This window comes from Triticum dicoccoides, chromosome 3A (genome assembly GCF_002162155.2).
Source record: "Triticum dicoccoides isolate Atlit2015 ecotype Zavitan chromosome 3A, WEW_v2.0, whole genome shotgun sequence".
Taxonomy (NCBI): domain Eukaryota; kingdom Viridiplantae; phylum Streptophyta; class Magnoliopsida; order Poales; family Poaceae; genus Triticum; species Triticum dicoccoides.
The window spans coordinates 511,344,430-511,361,778 of NC_041384.1; the positions used below are offsets into that span (position 1 = coordinate 511,344,430).

At 45.7% G+C, this 17,349-nt stretch overlaps 2 protein-coding genes across 3 annotated transcripts; both read left to right on the plus strand.

Moving 5' to 3' along the window:
• The first annotated feature begins 5,330 nt into the window (after positions 1 to 5,330).
• Positions 5,331 to 8,556, plus strand: LOC119268847 (ubiquitin-conjugating enzyme E2 36-like). Its single transcript, XM_037550558.1, has 8 exons — positions 5,331 to 5,489; positions 5,606 to 5,633; positions 5,732 to 5,818; positions 6,680 to 6,738; positions 7,527 to 7,568; positions 7,643 to 7,716; positions 7,979 to 8,076; positions 8,154 to 8,556. The coding sequence occupies exons 1-8, from the start codon at positions 5,454 to 5,456 to the stop codon at positions 8,189 to 8,191; spliced, it is 462 nt and encodes a 153-aa protein (XP_037406455.1). The 5' UTR covers positions 5,331 to 5,453; the 3' UTR covers positions 8,192 to 8,556.
• An 855-nt stretch (positions 8,557 to 9,411) lies between these two features.
• LOC119268844 (katanin p60 ATPase-containing subunit A-like 2) lies at positions 9,412 to 16,551 on the plus strand. 2 transcript variants are annotated; one of them, XR_005133328.1, is made up of 13 exons: positions 9,412 to 9,615; positions 9,717 to 9,881; positions 9,970 to 10,016; positions 10,656 to 10,721; positions 10,834 to 10,941; positions 11,523 to 11,589; positions 12,629 to 12,713; positions 13,923 to 14,083; positions 14,385 to 14,486; positions 14,825 to 15,047; positions 15,240 to 15,375; positions 15,454 to 15,544; positions 16,166 to 16,551. XR_005133328.1 is itself a non-coding variant. In XM_037550554.1 (12 exons), the coding sequence occupies exons 1-11, from the start codon at positions 9,571 to 9,573 to the stop codon at positions 15,371 to 15,373; spliced, it is 1,203 nt and encodes a 400-aa protein (XP_037406451.1). In that variant the 5' UTR covers positions 9,412 to 9,570; the 3' UTR covers positions 15,374 to 15,375; positions 15,454 to 15,636. The 2 variants fall into 2 exon arrangements, 1 of the variants encoding a protein (XP_037406451.1); XM_037550554.1 differs by lacking the exon at positions 16,166 to 16,551 and having other exon boundaries at positions 15,454 to 15,636.
• The last annotated feature ends 798 nt before the right edge of the window (positions 16,552 to 17,349 follow it).

The window sequence follows — 17,349 nt, forward strand, 5'->3', positions numbered from 1 at the left end:
CTTTTAATTTTATTTATTTATTTATGTAGTAGTAGTATAAATATTACTTTTTTATATCAGAGTAATAAATACTACTCCAGTAGTAGAAAACAGTTTGAAATCTTGGACGGGAGGATATGAATGGAGTCATGGGCGATGCATGGTCACTAGAAAAATCCATGTGGAAGTGCGGCATCATGTGAGTGACGCCCAGGATTTGGCCGGGAGCCTGAGACTGTTCAAAGTACCAATGAGTGCAACTTTCCACGCTTTATCACATTCCGATCGTGTTGACTTTCAGCGATCTCTTTTTCTCTAGCATATATATTCTTCTTGTCGTTTGACTTTTCAAACTTCTTGTGGTGATCCGCTCATGAGTGGAACGGACTCAACTGATGAAGCAAAAAAAAAAAATTGTGTCTTGGTTGATCCCCTACGCAACAGGAGAGGGAGTCGTTGAGCCAGATTCTCTTTTTTGTTTTGCGCCTGACGTTTCGTCCTCTGCAAAGCAAAAGCAAAGGTGGGGATTTGTTTGGGCAATAGCATCTATAACCGGACATGATAAATACGCCTTCTGTATGTCTGCAACACGTCTACGGACGGTGCCCGATCATATCTCAAATAATAATTTTCACAGTTGAACACGTCAACTATGAAACCTCAAATTCATACAATTACATGCCACGTGAAACCTAATTTAAGCGGAGCTCGTCCATCTCCGTCGTGTCCATGTGCGGCGGCCAGCTGCGCCCCTCGGAAGTGTTGGTCCGGTTGCTGGCGAGGTAGAGTAGGACATGTGACACGCACCGGCTAATGAGACTCGAGGCGATGTTGTCTCCCTACTCTTCCTCATCGGAGCCCGTCGCTTGCACGTCGCCGGTGGATGTGAGGTCGACGACGAATCCATTGTGGTCGTAGGTCACGTCCACCATGACGCGGCTATGGCGCCCGGGGTTGCAGGCCACGGCCACTGGCCACCCGTCTTGGCGTCGGAGTGTGCGACTCCGCCTCGTCGATGCCAGCCGCGAGGGTTGTCGCGGCCTCCCACGCCCTCTGCCTCGCACGACGGGCACACCGCGTCATACACTCAGCGTTACGGATGACCACGTCGTCAGCGCGCCAATGAAGGGGTTGCACGTCCACCATAACATTCGGACACAAGACAAAGCGCACTGCCTCAGCAAGGTATCAACGACCTGCCTCGCGCTGGATCCACGCGCGCGGATGCAATGGATTCGCGGTGGATTGAGTCCGAGCGTTGTCGGGCATTCACCTCATGGGCACGACGGAGCACAATGTGGACGGCTATCCCAGTTCACACATCGGTTAATAGAGGATTAAGATCCGTTGCCCAGCATGCCGAAGAAGGGCGAAGGAGAGTGGAGTAGAGTGGAGTGGCTAGGATCTGATCCGGCAACTGGATAGAGTTTAATATATGTGGGGTTGAAATGGATCAGTATGGGCCAGATCCGATTTAACAATATTAGAAGTGTCGGTCGGCCCGAAAGATTGAGGCTGATTTCAAGCGTCCCAGGATTTTTTGATCGGTCACTGATCGAGTCATCCGCCGCGGGAAGGCACCTGACGTGTGCTGCTCCCGGAGATGGGGCATCTGCCCCCGAGCCTCACGAGGACAGAATTATATGGCCACGCCTAGTCTTGGCCATGGGCAGCCCGGCCCGGTCGGCCTGGCCTTGTCCGCGGGCCGGGCTTGGGCCTAGGTTTTGAGCCCGAAGGATGGGCTGGGCTGGGCCCGGGCCCGTCATTTTTGTTGTTTAATAAATAGGCCCGACCCATGGCCCGAGGGGCTTTTAGCGTGATGGGCCGAGCTCGGGCCCGATTTTTAGGCCCCTCAGCCAGGCCGGGCCAGACTCGGGCCTGGGTTTTTGCGTCGGCCTTTGGTTGGCCCGGCCCGAGGGATGGCCAGGTATAGCCACGCCCTTTTGTCATCCCTGTAAACCGCACTCCGAGTTAATAAAAGGTTTGGTTTACTGCTTAAAAAAACCTCCCCCGCAACTCCTATCGCTAATCAGAATGGCAAAAAGTCCGTGACAAGACGCACGTCGGGATCTTCTACTAGTACGGTGCAAGGTTAGGCATGAGCAAAGTTCAGCGAACGAAGAAACAGCCAGCGACGTCGCTGTCTGCCGATATACATGGGCGGGTCCATCGTATTGTACAAAGATCGAACGAAATCCAACGGATAAAAAGGTTGAGGTGACGCGTCCGGTCCGTCTGACTGATTAGGCTCGGTCGAGCTTGATTTTTCCGCCGGGCTCGTTTGCCCGATCATCTTTTTGAGCATTAGTACAGACACACGCGAAAAGCCGTCACCGGTAGTATCTTCTACGCAAACGTGTACTACTACTGCTGTGTGTACGTAATTTGGACGCCTCGCTCGTTGCTACTATTGCGGCACAGTGGTCTGATAATTCTCAGTCATAGAAAAAACTGATAACGATGGAAGAGCTTTTTGTTGGTACGCCACTTTTGTGTTGTACACAAGGGCTTTTTGCCAAATGTGCCTGCATAAGATATTGCATTGTTTTAAGTTGTTATGGCATCTCCAACGCTGATCCTTAAATCTTCCGCAACCGTCCCTGGATCACGGAAGGCATTCCATACGGCCTTGTATCAGGCCGCGGCCCGGATTTGACGCGTTTTCTTTCGTAAACTGGAGACAAACATAGGAAATGTTTGAGGGAGTCCAGACCGATGTGCCTGATTCTGACCACCTAGCCCGTTCAAACCCCTCCTCCCTCGCCGGTGTGCGTTTCGGTCCAGCACCCGCATTCATGTCGCTGTAGAGTGCGCTGCTCAACATTGAAGACGGCTCAGGGCGGACGCGACTCTCTAACTGCCTCCGCCATTAAAGCGCCGACCGACCGAGGGCGTCGCCTGCTTTACGTCCGACTGAACACGTCCCTTCGCAAACATTCAAACGCCTCCATTAACCCTGCATGGAAGCCGAGAAACCTACTTCGGCCATACGTCCGTTCATGATCGGGCCGACAATAAACGCAACGCCGGGCAGACTCCTCACATCTGCCCTATATATAAACCAGGTCTGACACCAGGCAAGAATCGCACCATTCCGTCGCTCCCCATCTCCTCCTTCCATAATTTTCTCCAATCTTTCGATAGGACCCGACGAGCCGGAAGAGTATTTCTCCAGCATAAAAGCCAGATGAGTGACCCGCCGAGCCGACCAGATACGAGCGAGGAAGCTTGCTACTGCACCTTCCTCGCCTAGCCCGACGGAACCAGTTGCCGCCCCAAGCCGGCACGTGGTTCAACAACTCGTCACTCCAGGCCAGCTCGACGAGGAGTGGCGAGTTGCTCCACGCGGGCACGACGAGGAGCACGACGGCACGGGCATCAACGCTGTCGTCGACGACGTCACGTCGTCCCGCGCCCGCGACCGCACCATGCAGGCGGAGACAGAAGCCGGGTGCGCGGAGGTTGACGAGTTGGTGGCCAACGCGTCCTTGTTCGTCACCATCATCGAGGAGAAGTAGAACACGATGACGGCCGCCGCTTGGGTCCCATGAAGGCCACCGCCGAGGCACCGCCAGTGTCTTGCCCTCCCGCCAGCCACCGTCGTCCCCTTACCCAAGAACCAACTTTGGTCCGTGCAGCGTAGGGACCCTTCCCCTCCGGCTGAAGCATGAGGCGGCGATTCCACTTCGATGAGCGGTGGGGAAGCAAACTGTCCTTTGCACTAAAGCATATACCTCCGGAGCTCACCGCTGCTTGTCATGGGGACGACGTTGGAGACCCGCCGCGCCGGCCGTAGACTAGTCTGGTTTCATTTTTAGTTGAAAATATGTTTAAAATGTAACGGTTTTCATTTAGATTATATGAAATCCGTCATGTTTATATGAAATTCAGCCTTGCATGAATTTCACCTGGTCTATTGAAAAAGAGTGAAATATATGCGGCTATGGTTGGATGTCATCCTCCCGCATCCATGTACCCGACTGGTCCCCCTATCTACGGACGGATACGAAAGAAAATTTACGAGCTTCCGTTGGAGATGCTCTTATAAGTCAACTCGCGAAGGCTATGTTGCTTGCTAGTAGTACTTAATAATAGTACTAGTACTCTCCAAGGAGTAGAAAAGTTTACCCTGGCCGACATCATCAAACCATTTAAATGAAAAGTGAGACCTTGTCTTTCAGTATTACACTCACTTATAAATATGCTGCCGGCCCGCGATAAATAAACCCCCAGTACGTGTACACAGTGTAACGTAGCAGTAGAACATGTGCGTTGATTAGATTTAGTTTATTCACTATGAGAAGAACGTGTCATTCAGTATTACACTCACCATGTACTGACTGGATCTTCTAAATTTCATTGGATAGCTCAGCGACGCTACTATCTCATTTTCTGGTTTTGCCGTTTTGGCCTGACTCCTCGCTGAAGGAGAAGAAACGGTCCCGCCCGTTCGACTCGATCAACTGACTCATGCTGGACGTCAGGTAAATCCACGAGCGGGAGTGAGGGGGGTACGTATGATTAAGGCCATGTCTTCGTTTTCCCTGAAAAAAAGACAAAGGCCAAGTCTTCGTTCAAGTTGGCAAAGAATCATCAACCGTTCCACATCTTTTGTTTCCATCATACTCTTTTCTGACGATTACGGGTTTTGGCCGTAAGGGTATTTCTAATGCTGATCGTAAATTTGCTCCCGCATCCGTTCGGAGAGAGAGAGATCAGTCCATGTATACGGATATGGAAACTGACCATCCAACGATACTCGCATATATTTGACCTAAATTTTTTTAGGTCCGCACGTTTAAATAGCCATATATATAGTCTAAAATAATTTGAATGTTCAAATGCAGCAGTAGTCCGCATATATAGTTTAAAATACCGACGTTTAGCACTGGTCAAGCCTGGAGCCGCCTGACCGACGCCGAGCACCGGGCAACGAGCCTATGCTTCGGGTCAGGAAGGGAGCACGCGTTCTTGACCCATGTCGTGCCTGGCCCGACATGCGGCTAAGCAGGCGGTTCCTTGACCCGCGAGGTGAGACCCACGTGCCGGCATGACAATTTTCTTTTTCCTTTTCTTTTTCTTTTTGAACATCCCAAAAGGTCAAAAAATGGCAAAATATATAAATGGCAAAATACCGAGGCAGCCCGTTTAGTTCATGTGTGGTGCCTGGGCCATAAGACAAGGCACATTCGTGCCAGGCCCTTTTACGGGTGGGTCGGCCGGGCCGGCCCGTTGGCCAGGTCTGACTCACCGGGATAAAACTTGAGCACCGTGGAATGGAATAAAGCAACGAAAAAAAAAGCAAACGGACGTGTAAGCTCCACATTAGCAAAGCCGCGTCCGTGCGTATAATAGCGAGCATCCACCCGCACCGCCTCCCCCGTGTTCCCCCATCCCCACTGACGCCTCCTCCGCACGACACACCGGCGCCGCACTCATCGGAGAGGAGCAAGCTCCCGCCCCGGCTCGATCCGATGGCCAACAGCAACCTTCCGCGACGAATCATCAAGGTGAGCTTCCGATCTGATCATCCGAGCACAGATCTCTCCACTCCTCCGATCCGACTCGTCTTTTCTTTTCCCGTGTCTAACTTTTTGGGGTTTCCGCGTGGTTGGATCTACCGCAGGAGATGCAGAGACTCCTCAGCGAGCCAGGTGCGGGTGCTTGTCAATCTGCGGTTTCGGGTGGATAATGGCGAGGTGTTTCATTTCTGGGTGCGATTTCCGCTCTTTGAATGGTTTTGTTTGTGCAGCACCGGGGATCAGCGCTTCGCCCTCGGAGGAGAACATGCGCTACTTCAACGTCATGATCCTTGGTCCGGCGCAGTCGCCCTACGAAGGTTTTGTTCTTCCTTTTAATACACGATAGTGATGTTGTTTGTGATATGATGTGATAACTGTGGGGCTTGGAAGGTACTACGCCCGTTCACAAATATAATATGTTCTAACTTTTTCTCTGAATCGGATGTGTATAGACACCTTTTTGTGTGTTTGTTCACTCACTTCAGTCCGTGTGTACTCTACATTGAAATATCCAAAACATTTTATATTTGTGAATCGGAGGGAGTAGCAATTAGCGAATCGAGATGACTCTGTTCAAAACCGTTTGTTAGAAATGGTTCTAAAATGGCTGTGTTGGAATTATGGATGGTGTAGGTTGTGCTGTTTGATCAGTCTGGTGATGTGGCCGTGTAAGTTTTAGTTTATTCCTCTTCATGGCAGTTATCATGTTTGATGGGTTTTACGTTCTCTCTTTAGTATGTACATCAGTAATGGATAGATTTTTGCTACTTGCTCCAAGCTTATTTGTAATGGCACACTTATTTCCATGGTTAACATTGTATTGATATGGATGCCACATATTATGCATAGTGTTAAACTGTTAACATATTTGCTTGCTTAAGCCCTTTGGTGTTATTCGAGCCACCGGCATGCCATAGGAAAAAACGTCTCTCATCTTTTAATTATGGAGAATCACTAATTTAGCCTAATGAACTTGTTTCCAATTATGGAAGTGAACTATAGTCGAATATTCTAATTACCAATCTTGGTTGTGTTTGTTTATATGGATTACCTTAATAGCTTATCTTCTGCATGATATATCTGTTATGAAAGGAATGTTTTATGTTGAAGTGTTAGCATTCTATTTTATGGCTGACCGGCTTTCTTACATTGTTCCCCTTTGCTTATCTATTGGGCAGGGGGAGTTTTTAAGCTGGAACTCTTTTTACCCGAGGAGTATCCGATGGCTGCCCCAAAGGTAATAATCTGTAGATGAGATTTGGTTAATGTTATCTACACTTTACATAATTATGTTGTATTCAGAATTGTAGAGTGTGACTTCCTCTTTGGCTAATATGGCTGATTTCTTCTTTGGCTAATATGGTTTCGACTTTCTTTTGCGAAGTTAAGTACTTATGTTCAAGGGCTGGTCAACCGCATTTAGATTACTTCGGTGGGGTTTCCAGCTTTGGATAATCAAAAAAGTGTTTGATAGCTTGATTTGCGTGCAAGTTGTTTGAAGCCTCATGCCTAATTGTTTGTGCACATTTGTTGTGTTACTGTTGACATTCACTATGCTTTCATATGTCCTGTTGTGGTAGTATATTATTGTATCGCTCTCATTTCCCTGTCTAGACAACTTTAGCTGCTTGATTGGACATAGAAATGATGGAGTGTGGAACATGTACAGCCTAAATGCCTAATGATTAACCCGTCAGGACAGCTAATTGGGTTAGCAGAAAGCTCAGAGAAATTTTCACTTGCACTCAGATTCTTTTTGAAGGTTTATGTCAAAGATTATTTCTATATATTAGTCTAGTATAGTTGTCGTGGTTCTATAGGTTGCCTATTCTGATTTTGTATTTCCTTGACTTTACTATGTGATTTTTTATAGAAGGATGAATAAGTAGCACTTAAGTCAAGCAATTGCTACTGGAGTACAGTCTCGCCCTTCCTTTGGTCTCTATAAAACTGCGCGCTGCTACATAGCATTTCTAATGCTTATAATCTTGGCGAACATTTATACTTTGCTTGTTGGTAGCGCAGGTTAGGTTTCTGACCAAAATATACCATCCCAACATTGACAAGGTAAGCAGGCATGTTTTCATTGTTATGTTACTTTCTCCAGAAATGGTTATTCCTTAACGGATTTACCTTTGTAGCTTGGTAGGATATGCCTTGACATTCTCAAGGATAAATGGAGTCCGGCTCTTCAGATTCGAACAGTTCTTTTGAGGTCCTCTCTCTCTCTCTCTCTCTCTCATTCTGGGTCTCTGTAAGCTAGCATTTCATAACCTCTTTTTCTGAGCTGTTTCCTTTGCTATGTTTCTCCAAAAAAAAGTATTTATCTTGAGCTTAATTTACCGAATAACCTGTTTGTAGCATTAAATAAATCACCCTGTCTCAGTTTCCGGCACAGTATCTGATTCTCGAGAATTGCTGTTATTTTTATATTTAATGCTGCACATTGCCGCCCTGTGACATTTTTCTGGTTTCAGTATCCAGGCACTCCTAAGTGCACCAAATCCAGATGACCCTCTCTCTGAAAACATTGCTAAGCACTGGAAGTCCAATGAGGCAGAAGCTGTTGAAACAGGTAACAAGTGTGAAAATGTTGTCCCATTTGCCCTTGGGCCATAATATCTTAACTAAGTTCTGTTCTGGCGTTTGCAGCGAAGGAGTGGACTCGTCTGTATGCCAGTGGTGCATGACAACCCCATGCCGCTCTTGATGTAATAACCCATCATACTTTAGCCAGCAATCAAGTGCCATTTTGTTGGTAAGAACAAACTGGAGATGTTTGCGCTGGAAGGGAGTATCTGAATGACTAGTGCTCGAGCTATTTGGTTGGTTGTACACCCGCGTTGGTTGGTTCCCTTCGCCCTGGGGCACCTTCTGACTGATCTGTATCTGATAGAACTTTCTATGCTCCTCCACCACATTACCCTTGTGTAGGAGAAGTTAACAAGTGTCCACATTGTTGAAATTGAAGCTGGCTTGTTAATTTGTTCTTGCTCTTGTAGTTTGGGAGTTTGAATACTCAAGGTTGCATCTGATACGCCCAAATATTTTCTCAGTCCCTGCCCTGTTTTTTTTAGCTAGCAGTGACGCGTTGAATTGCTTGCCTCGACGGCTCAAACACAGCCAAATATCGGATGGTTTAGCCGGACCAATCTTGTTTACTGCCAGTACAGGAGCCAATACAACAACCGAGCCCTGCTGCTCGAGTGTGGCAGCGCGTTGCCCGTCAGCGCACACCAGAAACAGAAAGCCACAGCTCGTGCTACGGCGACAGCCGACAGGTTGCAACAAAACCTGCTTGTCCGTCGACGGAAGAAATGTTTCCACCCACGAGAAGGCTGATGTGCGCGGCGACGTACTGCCCTGTCACAGACGGCTTCATTTGCTGTCAGTTTCCACGGAATACGGCCTATATTTATGGCTAGACAGCAGCACTACGCCGTCTCACGCAGGGCGACACACATCAGCACACAGGACTAGCATGCAGTGTACCGTGCAGGTTAAATAAAGGACCCTCTTATCTTGCGAAAGGGGTGACAATAGTGAACGTTTTGGCTGGTAATTTACGTTATGGGAGGGTGACAATTCCTTCAGAAACGCATGGCAACTTCTGAATGAAAAAGAAGAAAATGATTTCTGCGATAAAGGAAGGATTTCCCATCTTTCACCACGTAAACTTGCCATAAAAAAACGTTGGCTTTGCCACCCTCTTCCAAGCCAACGTTCGCCAAATAAATTACGGCAGATAGAAAGTCACAGTATATGCTACAGTCTAGTACAGATACCCTGGGGGCACCCACCGTCAGTCAAGCCGCGGGACGCCGGTAAAACCCGTCATAAGTCTCCTCTCCTCCCTGGAGCGTCTGCCCGACGGTTGGGGTGAAAAACCAGGAGCGCAGGTTCGCTCGCCTGCCCGCTCCAGTGTTTCCGTGCTCCTGTTTGTTTATTCAACACAACGCCAACGCCAACGCTAACGCATCGCCTCAGCTACTTCGGGAGCTGCCGCGTCGTCCGTGCGTGGGGGACCGGCCGCGCACCGCCGCCTCGGCGACCCGGCCCGCCGGACGCCATGGATGCCGGCGACGAGCCCTCCGTCACCCGCTGGTCCTTCCAGGTGACTCGCTGGCCTATGCTATTTCTCCTCCCCCCCCTTTCATGCTCTCCCGTGCTGAGATCTCGTCGTTCCCAATTCGCTATGGCGTGGCCTCCGCGCAGGACTTCGAGCGCTACTACGACGCGGGCCTCGGCATCTGCCGCCAGCCCAAGGGCGACGGCGACGACGACGACAACGCGCCGCCCGGATCGGGCTCCGCCGACACCGCTCACGGCCACGCCAACGGCGGCGCCGACCTGTCCGTCTTCGAGCAGTTCCAGCGGATGGTAATTCAGTTCGGTCTTCTCGCAGAATGCTTCCATGTTACTACTACTTTGGTGACTTATACAGTTTCTCTCTGATTCTCTGTTGCAGGATAGAAATGTCGAGTTGCGCAATGGGGCAATGGATGCCGGGCCACCGTAAGACTCGTTGCTTGTACTTCAGCTAGTTTACTTGCCAACGTTTGTTTAATCTAAATTTAGCTAATCTGTAAAGTGCAGAGATAAGCTAATTCTGGGATGTTCTAACATTAGTAATCTCTCCGTATGGTACAATTTAATCGAGGCTGTACCAAGCTTTGCCATCCGCTTCACTTCTGATTCGATCTTAGCTCATATAGGTGTCAAATCACGCACTTCAATTGAGTTGACCAAATATAGGAATGGCTTCTTCATCCAACTGCCCAGCTGTGTCTGTCTTGCTCAAATCCAGGCATGCCAACTGGTGTTAGATTATTATTTGTGTAGCTTGTGCCGTAAGTAATTATATGCTTGCTACTAAACAACAACTCATGAAATGGTGGATACATTTTTTTTTGTTTATAGTTATGCTTTTAATGGATAAAAATTATATTGAAATGGCTGAAGGTCAGTGGAAGTTAGCGACCTGCGAATAGAAGTTTCTACCTGTTAATTTCTGGACTCAACTGTTAATTTTAAAGTATTTTGCTATACTGTTCGGTCCATGAATAAAACCGCCAGAGCGCATGCCTCTCTTTCACTTGTCATGCAAACATTTATCTTGTGAACTGTGATAACCAGATGTGCGACTTTTTGCAGGCAGAAATCCCTGCTTCCTTCTTTTGAATCTGCAGAAACACGCAACTTAGCCGAGACATTGTTGAGGTGACAGTCTAACCAAACATTTAGCTATCTTATGTTTGTACCATCTTGGCATTATCGTGTATTTCAGACCTTGACACCATAACTTCTTGGTGAAATGTGCTAATTCCTACAGGGATATCATTCGTGGGAGTCCAGATGTCAAATGGGAAAGCATTAAAGGTTTGGAAACTGCGAAGCGACTTCTTAAGGAGGCAGTTGTCATGCCTATAAAGTATCCCAAGTGGGTTTGTTTGCTCCCTGAAATGATATACACAAGTTGGACACTTCTTTTTCCTACTTTGTCGCTTAAAATGTGCTACACAGTTGTATAGAGTATATACCTATGACATGCATGTCTCAAACAGTTTGTTGAATCAAATTAAGTTTGTTGAATCAAATTTATGATTCAAACTTGACATGTTGGCATGTCAATTAAGTTCAACTTAATGTTAACATGTTCACGATGCCATTTCAAATACTGTTTACTTTAAGCCTTCCAAATACCTACTAGAAACTTCCAACGTGCTTTAAGGCCAATGTCTTTATAGCCAATCTGAGATAACTGAAAAATAATAACGCATGTGCTAATTTAGAACCTTTGTTCATCTTTGTTGAACTGATTGTCATCTGAGTACCTGGTTGCTTGGGAAAATAATTAATTTGTCAGTGAAGGACACTGGCTTTTTTTTGTACCTAAATGGTTAAGAAACTTAGTGGTTTTGAATTATGATAGATGCTGAATTTGTATCAATTAGGCAATGTTTTGCTAGTGGTTCTGTGGAATATTTTCTCCTTTGTTTCCTAATCAGAGTCAGATTTTAGGTACTTCACAGGTCTGTTATCACCCTGGAAAGGTATATTGCTATTTGGTCCACCAGGAACAGGAAAGGTTTGCACTTATGAAAACCTTAGCTTATTTTCTTTTACATTTTTTCTGTTTTTCTGGTGAAGCTATGCCCCCATGTTAACAATATTGTTAGCACTTCCTCACGGGGTTAAGTTGTGGAATAGTTTCTCTAAATATCTTAAACAATATGATTAAAAACAATTGTTTTGCATAAACATACCTTCAATTATCATTTTATATGCCATATTGGGATTTATTCAATTATTTGCTCAGCAAAGATATTACAGAGTTGAACTATTTTGCACCTAAACTAAATACCCATAGTAGTTGTGGTTGATCTGCTCAGCTACCGTCTCAACATTGCTATTGTGTCAATGAATGATTGAGATAAATAAAGATGCCTGTAATTATTCACAATTGTTTCTACACCAGCTTCTGTCTGTAATGTTCAGGATATCGGTAACTGGTACCATATCGTTTGGATGCTGAGTAGGGATTAATTGGCAAATCGGCCATTTAACTTAATTTATCAGTGACCCATTTCTTGGGAGGTTAACTAGGGCCATATCTATATATCCTAGGCTATATATAGCCAACATGCAATTTACCAAGTGTCTAAATATGCAATCCTAGGCTACATAGCAATAAGGAAAATTGTGCCTTGATGTTCTGATGATGTTGCAGCTGACCTGGAAGGCCATAAACCTGCACATAGATAAGTAGGGAGGGAACATGCCAGTTTTGGGCTAAAAAATAACTAGCAGTTAATTGGTCCAGCCGATAATTCGGCCTGACAGCTGATAAATCGGCTTGTCAGACAAATTAACTGGACCTACCAGTTAATGGCTCTAATAGCACGTTCCCGTATCGGGAGGGGTTCGAATAGAAGTTAGCTGACCATATCGGCATTCGTCAGTTAACTGACCGATATTTGGAACAGTCTCTGTTGTATCTTTTCATTTCAGCTGTATTATTACCGAAATTCCATATATTAACTGCCATGCTATGCATAAACTAAAATTGCTGACCGTCATCTAGTACAACAGTTGTGTTATAACTGCCCTCGTATGTTTAATTTCAGACAATGCTGGCAAAAGCTGTGGCTACCGAGTGCAAAACAACTTTTTTCAACATTTCAGCCTCATCAATTGTCAGCAAATGGCGTGGTATGTTTCCCCCCTCTTGTAATGTACAGTTGCATTGCTTTTCTGTTATTGCTGTTATCATTTTTTTACTGGGGTCATGCTTTACTGCCATACCATTTAAGTGTGACCATTTAATATATGTGGTATGCGTTTTTATGAGTTCCTATGAGCTTTTTTTAATGCTGTATATTGTTGCTACAAATTAGTATTAGATGCATGCTGTTGTATTTGGGAACTCCAAACCTGTTCTATCAAAACTAACTATTTGCAGATTGGCACAACTCGTTGCATTTATCCTTGCAAGACCCATGAAAGTTTAACACATGTTCTTTACAGCACCATGATATTAAGGTGCTTTGGTTTGTTGCCCATCTGAATCATACCAAATTGCGGTTACCAAGTGCGAACAAAAAATAGCTATCATTTGCTTGGTTCCAAAATTTTCTCTGCTTGCAAAAACTGGTGCTGCCAACCCCGAAAGGCGCAAACTCCCTGGACTTCTTGTGGGCCTGCCCAGTTTTTGGCAGCGCTCTTTCTTATTAGCTTTGTGACGCGTCGGTGCAATGTAGGATGTGGGAATAATTTTGATTATTACAGTGCTCCTAATTACCATATTTTCTTAACCACACATGATTTGTGATACATTTGAACAGTATTTTGTTTGTGATTTAATAAATGAAAAAGAAGACCCATACTGTCTATGTTTTGAAATAACATTCTTACAACTAAAATTTGCATTATGTAACTAAAAAACCATTAAGTAAAGATTGAGCCATTGCACCCTTGGACACCTTTTGCTACACATCGATGCCCTTCTGTTGCATCATGCAGTACTTGTAGCTCTTCCATGTACATTTTTTAACACTGGTACCCTGTTTGCACCACAGGTGCTCGTCTGCACCCTTGCAATCCATCTTCTGTTACCCAACTTTGCCCTCTTTGCGCCATGCATTATTTGCAGGTCTTGCTTAGTAATATTTTTCTGCTGGCTCCCTGCTTGCACCAAACCGATCTTTGTGGAATTTTCGCTTTCGGACATCAACATGGAATGCCGTTTTGAACTTCACCTTAATCTGTCAACATGGAAGAAAAGATATTTGCAATTGAATACTTCTGTCTACTAGCCTGTTGGAAGTCTTATCTGCCTCTAGATTGAACCTATAACCTCCAATGTAACATCATTGTTGTGCAACGATAGTTTTGCTTATTCTAATAGTTAGTATGCTACAGGTGACTCGGAGAAACTAGTAAAAGTCTTATTTGAGCTTGCAAGGCATCATGCACCATCTACCATTTTCCTTGATGAGATTGATGCTATCATTAGCCAACGTGGTGAAGCTCGTAGTGAACATGAAGCCAGTCGGCGATTGAAGACTGAACTATTAATACAGGTATTCTTCCTGGAGACTTGAAAAGCATGAATTATTATAAAATGCGTCAATGCTCACTTAATATTAGTTTCTCAATCGCAAAAAGAGTGAACATTGCTTTATGGAAGAAAATTAAGTGGAGAACAAGCCTTTAGACTCTCGTAGCTTGCATACATGAGACTGATGAAAGGCAGTCAGAACATGGAAATTTCGTAATGTTGACATGTTGAATAATCTTTCATTTCCTTAATTTCGTGATGAATTTCAATAATGGGCTGTTTTGACTCATCATTTTTGGTTGTTTCATAACATTTCACTGCAGATGGATGGATTGACTAAGACAGATGAGCTTGTTTTTGTTCTGGCGGCCACAAATTTACCTTGGGAACTAGACGCAGCAATGTTACGCCGATTGGAAAAACGTGTATCCTTTCCTGAAAATAGTAATTCTGAGTGCAATTGTGCATATAAGCTCTGAGAGCCCAGTTTCTGCTGTTATGGATGCCACCAGTTTCAGTTGGCAACAATGAATTTATCTTTTAAATGAACTTTTTAAGGCAGTTTATGTTTTACATATGCCATAAAATCCCCATGCTTCTCACTGAGAGGTAGTAGTACCTTTTTAAAATAAAACACTAGGCAATTCAACCTGTATATCTGGAAATGAGTGTCTGATCTTATTGGAATGCCAGTATTTGTCTGCAGGACCACTTGATTTCTGTACCTGAAGAAAACTATTTTTCGCTTAACTTGTCCAATCAGATTCTTGTGCCCTTACCAGAGGCAGAAGCTAGGCATGCTATGTTTGAAGAGTTCCTTCCATCGACTCCAGATACAATGGAGATTCCATATGATGTTCTTGTGGAGAACACCGAAGGATATTCCGGCTCTGATATACGCCTTGTCTGTAAGGAGGCAGCAATGCAACCACTTAGACGGTTAATGGCAGTTCTAGAAGGCAGACAAGAAGAAATGCCAGAGGATGGTATGTGCTCTATCCTTCACAAGTGATTGTCTACCTTTTCTGTAACTCTACTGTGTGTGCACGAGAACAAATGGCCACCCTTAACATAATAAAAAATAATGGTCAGCAAGTTGATGAAATGAAATTGATCTTACCACTCCATTGAAAAAGCCAAGTGATATTTACCGCCTTTTGGGGTTTAAAATGTTACAGAGTTGCCTGAAGTTGGCCCAATAGCGGCAGAAGATATCGAACTTGCCTTGAGGAATACACGGCCGTCTGCTCATCTCCATGCACATAGATATGAGAAATTCAATCAAGATTATGGCAGCCATGTCATTGGCTAAAGGTGAGCAGCAAAAAGAAGCGACGCTTTTGACCGACCACCTTGGATTTCTCTAAGCACGCCTAGAACATCTTTTTGCAGGAGCATGTTGATATGACCTTGTTTGCACCCTGTATGGAGCTTTAGTATTCGTCGGCAGAAAGGATAATTACCATCCATGTATTTCCAGCTCGTAAGCATTGCTTGTGCATAATATTTGTTCCATCATCATGTATATTACCATTTACATCACAAACAATAAGTCCTTTGGGTATTCAAGCTCTACTGACTTTTGGCTTGCCATCCCCAAACCTGTGGCGTCATTCGTTGGCGTGTATCTTATGGTGGGCAGCTTGAAGCTTTGGTCCTCCGTTTGTTTTCAAGCAATGTGCTCACTCCGATTCCTACAGCTTCTCGTTTGGACATGGCTAGATCAAGTTTAAAATTCTTTCCTACGATCGTTTAGGTTTAGCCACCCTCCTACAATGATGCTAGCTTAGCTTGGCACCGGAATATGAGCACATTGACCATGCTCTCAGTGCGGAGCAGTGGTAGCAGTGTTCAGTAGCAACTGGCATGTATCCTTGGCTTGGCCGGTTCTTGGGCAGGGCTCCAGCCTGCGGTCAGAGAGCTTTTTTTTAGAGAAAGCTATCATGACGAGCTTTAATGATTTGATAACATAATTTCATTGTTCACAAGACTCGAAAATAGAGCTAGGGGGATTACAACAATAACAACAAAGCCTTTTGTCCCAAACAATTTGGGGTAGGCTAGAGATGGAACTCATAGATCTGGCCGCATCCACCGTATGCAGGAACACCACCTCTTTGCAACACCCCTGGAAGGGAACCACCCAGGAGATGTGCGACAAAGGAGCGCCCAAACCCAAGGATGTCCGGAAGGAGTCATGGAAGGGGATCGCCACCAGCGTCATCTTCCTCGTGTTTTTTTTTTTTCGAGGCATCATCTTCCTCGTGTTATTGATGCGGCTATGCCACGAAGCTTTTGCACTAAGGAATCTTTCATGTTAGCACAACATAGGGATAAATTCCTTCACAATACAAACTGACTGTCCGCAAACCATGAATGATGGAGGCTTCTTGGCTACGTCAGCGGATACAGTTTATGCCGATTGTAATGTTCTTCTTTCTGGGTTCGATAATGTTCTTCTTGAACATTGTAAAACGGAGGCCTATAAAGTGGCACATGAGCTTGCTAGGGGAATGCTCCATCTTTGACTCACACTTGTATTTGGGACGATAATCTTTATTTTTGATATTTATTTCAGAAGCTCCAGTGCATAGCCGTCGCTAAAGCGTGCTGATAATGTCAAGAGGGGTCGGGGTAGACCGAACTTAACAGAAGTCTGTAAAGAAATATCATCAAAGAACTAGTCATGGACAAGGGTGCGTGAAAACTTGCTATCCATATGCCAGAATCATGAGTTGGTCGCGAATGTCCTGACTGAGACCGGCGACAGCGGTTTGGAGCGGGTCAACCAAAGCTTGAATGTCGTTGATCTTGACATCCCGAGTGTTGAAGAGGGATCGCAAAGTGGGATGAGGGAGCGAGAGTCTTGTGCCGCCCGTGTAGCAGGGGCGGAGCTCTCCATCATGAGGCGTCCTTCGGCTCCTGTGCCCGGGGCAATCTTGGTGTTGGTGGTGAAGTTGGTGTGGCCGAGAGTGACCTACAAGACTTTTGGAGCACCAAACTTCTTCATCCGGGGCGGTGGCGTTGTGGGCCTCTTCGAGGCCAAACTCCTTAACCACTGTGTTGAGGGGTTGAGCGGCGTGGCCGCCGGTCGCCCCCTCCTAGGTGTGGGCGAGAGCTTCGGGCTCCACCTCTATCGTGGTGTCCTTTTTCTTCGACTCTGTCATTGAAGCTTTCTCCTTATATGTCTCAACTTCTTTCGGGGCTCGCTTTGGGGGCATCTAGTTGCGATGGTCAAGGCGACTTCTCCGGCGTGGATTCCCCACGGTCGGCCCCAATGTTGACGTT

Bases quoted from the DNA above. Each gene is read 5' to 3' on its own strand.
- LOC119268847 (XM_037550558.1), top strand. From the start codon at position 5,454: ATGGCCAACAGCAACCTTCCGCGACGAATCATCAAG. The intron at 5,490-5,605 runs GTGAGCTTCCGA...GATCTACCGCAG, and splicing joins TTCCGCGACGAATCATCAAG to GAGATGCAGAGACTCCTCAG. The intron at 7,717-7,978 runs GTCCTCTCTCTC...TTCTGGTTTCAG, and splicing joins ATTCGAACAGTTCTTTTGAG to TATCCAGGCACTCCTAAGTG.
- LOC119268844 (XM_037550554.1), top strand. From the start codon at position 9,571: ATGGATGCCGGCGACGAGCCCTCCGTCACCCGCTGGTCCTTCCAG. The intron at 10,722-10,833 runs GTGACAGTCTAA...TAATTCCTACAG, and splicing joins TTAGCCGAGACATTGTTGAG to GGATATCATTCGTGGGAGTC. The intron at 14,084-14,384 runs GTATTCTTCCTG...ATTTCACTGCAG, and splicing joins AGACTGAACTATTAATACAG to ATGGATGGATTGACTAAGAC.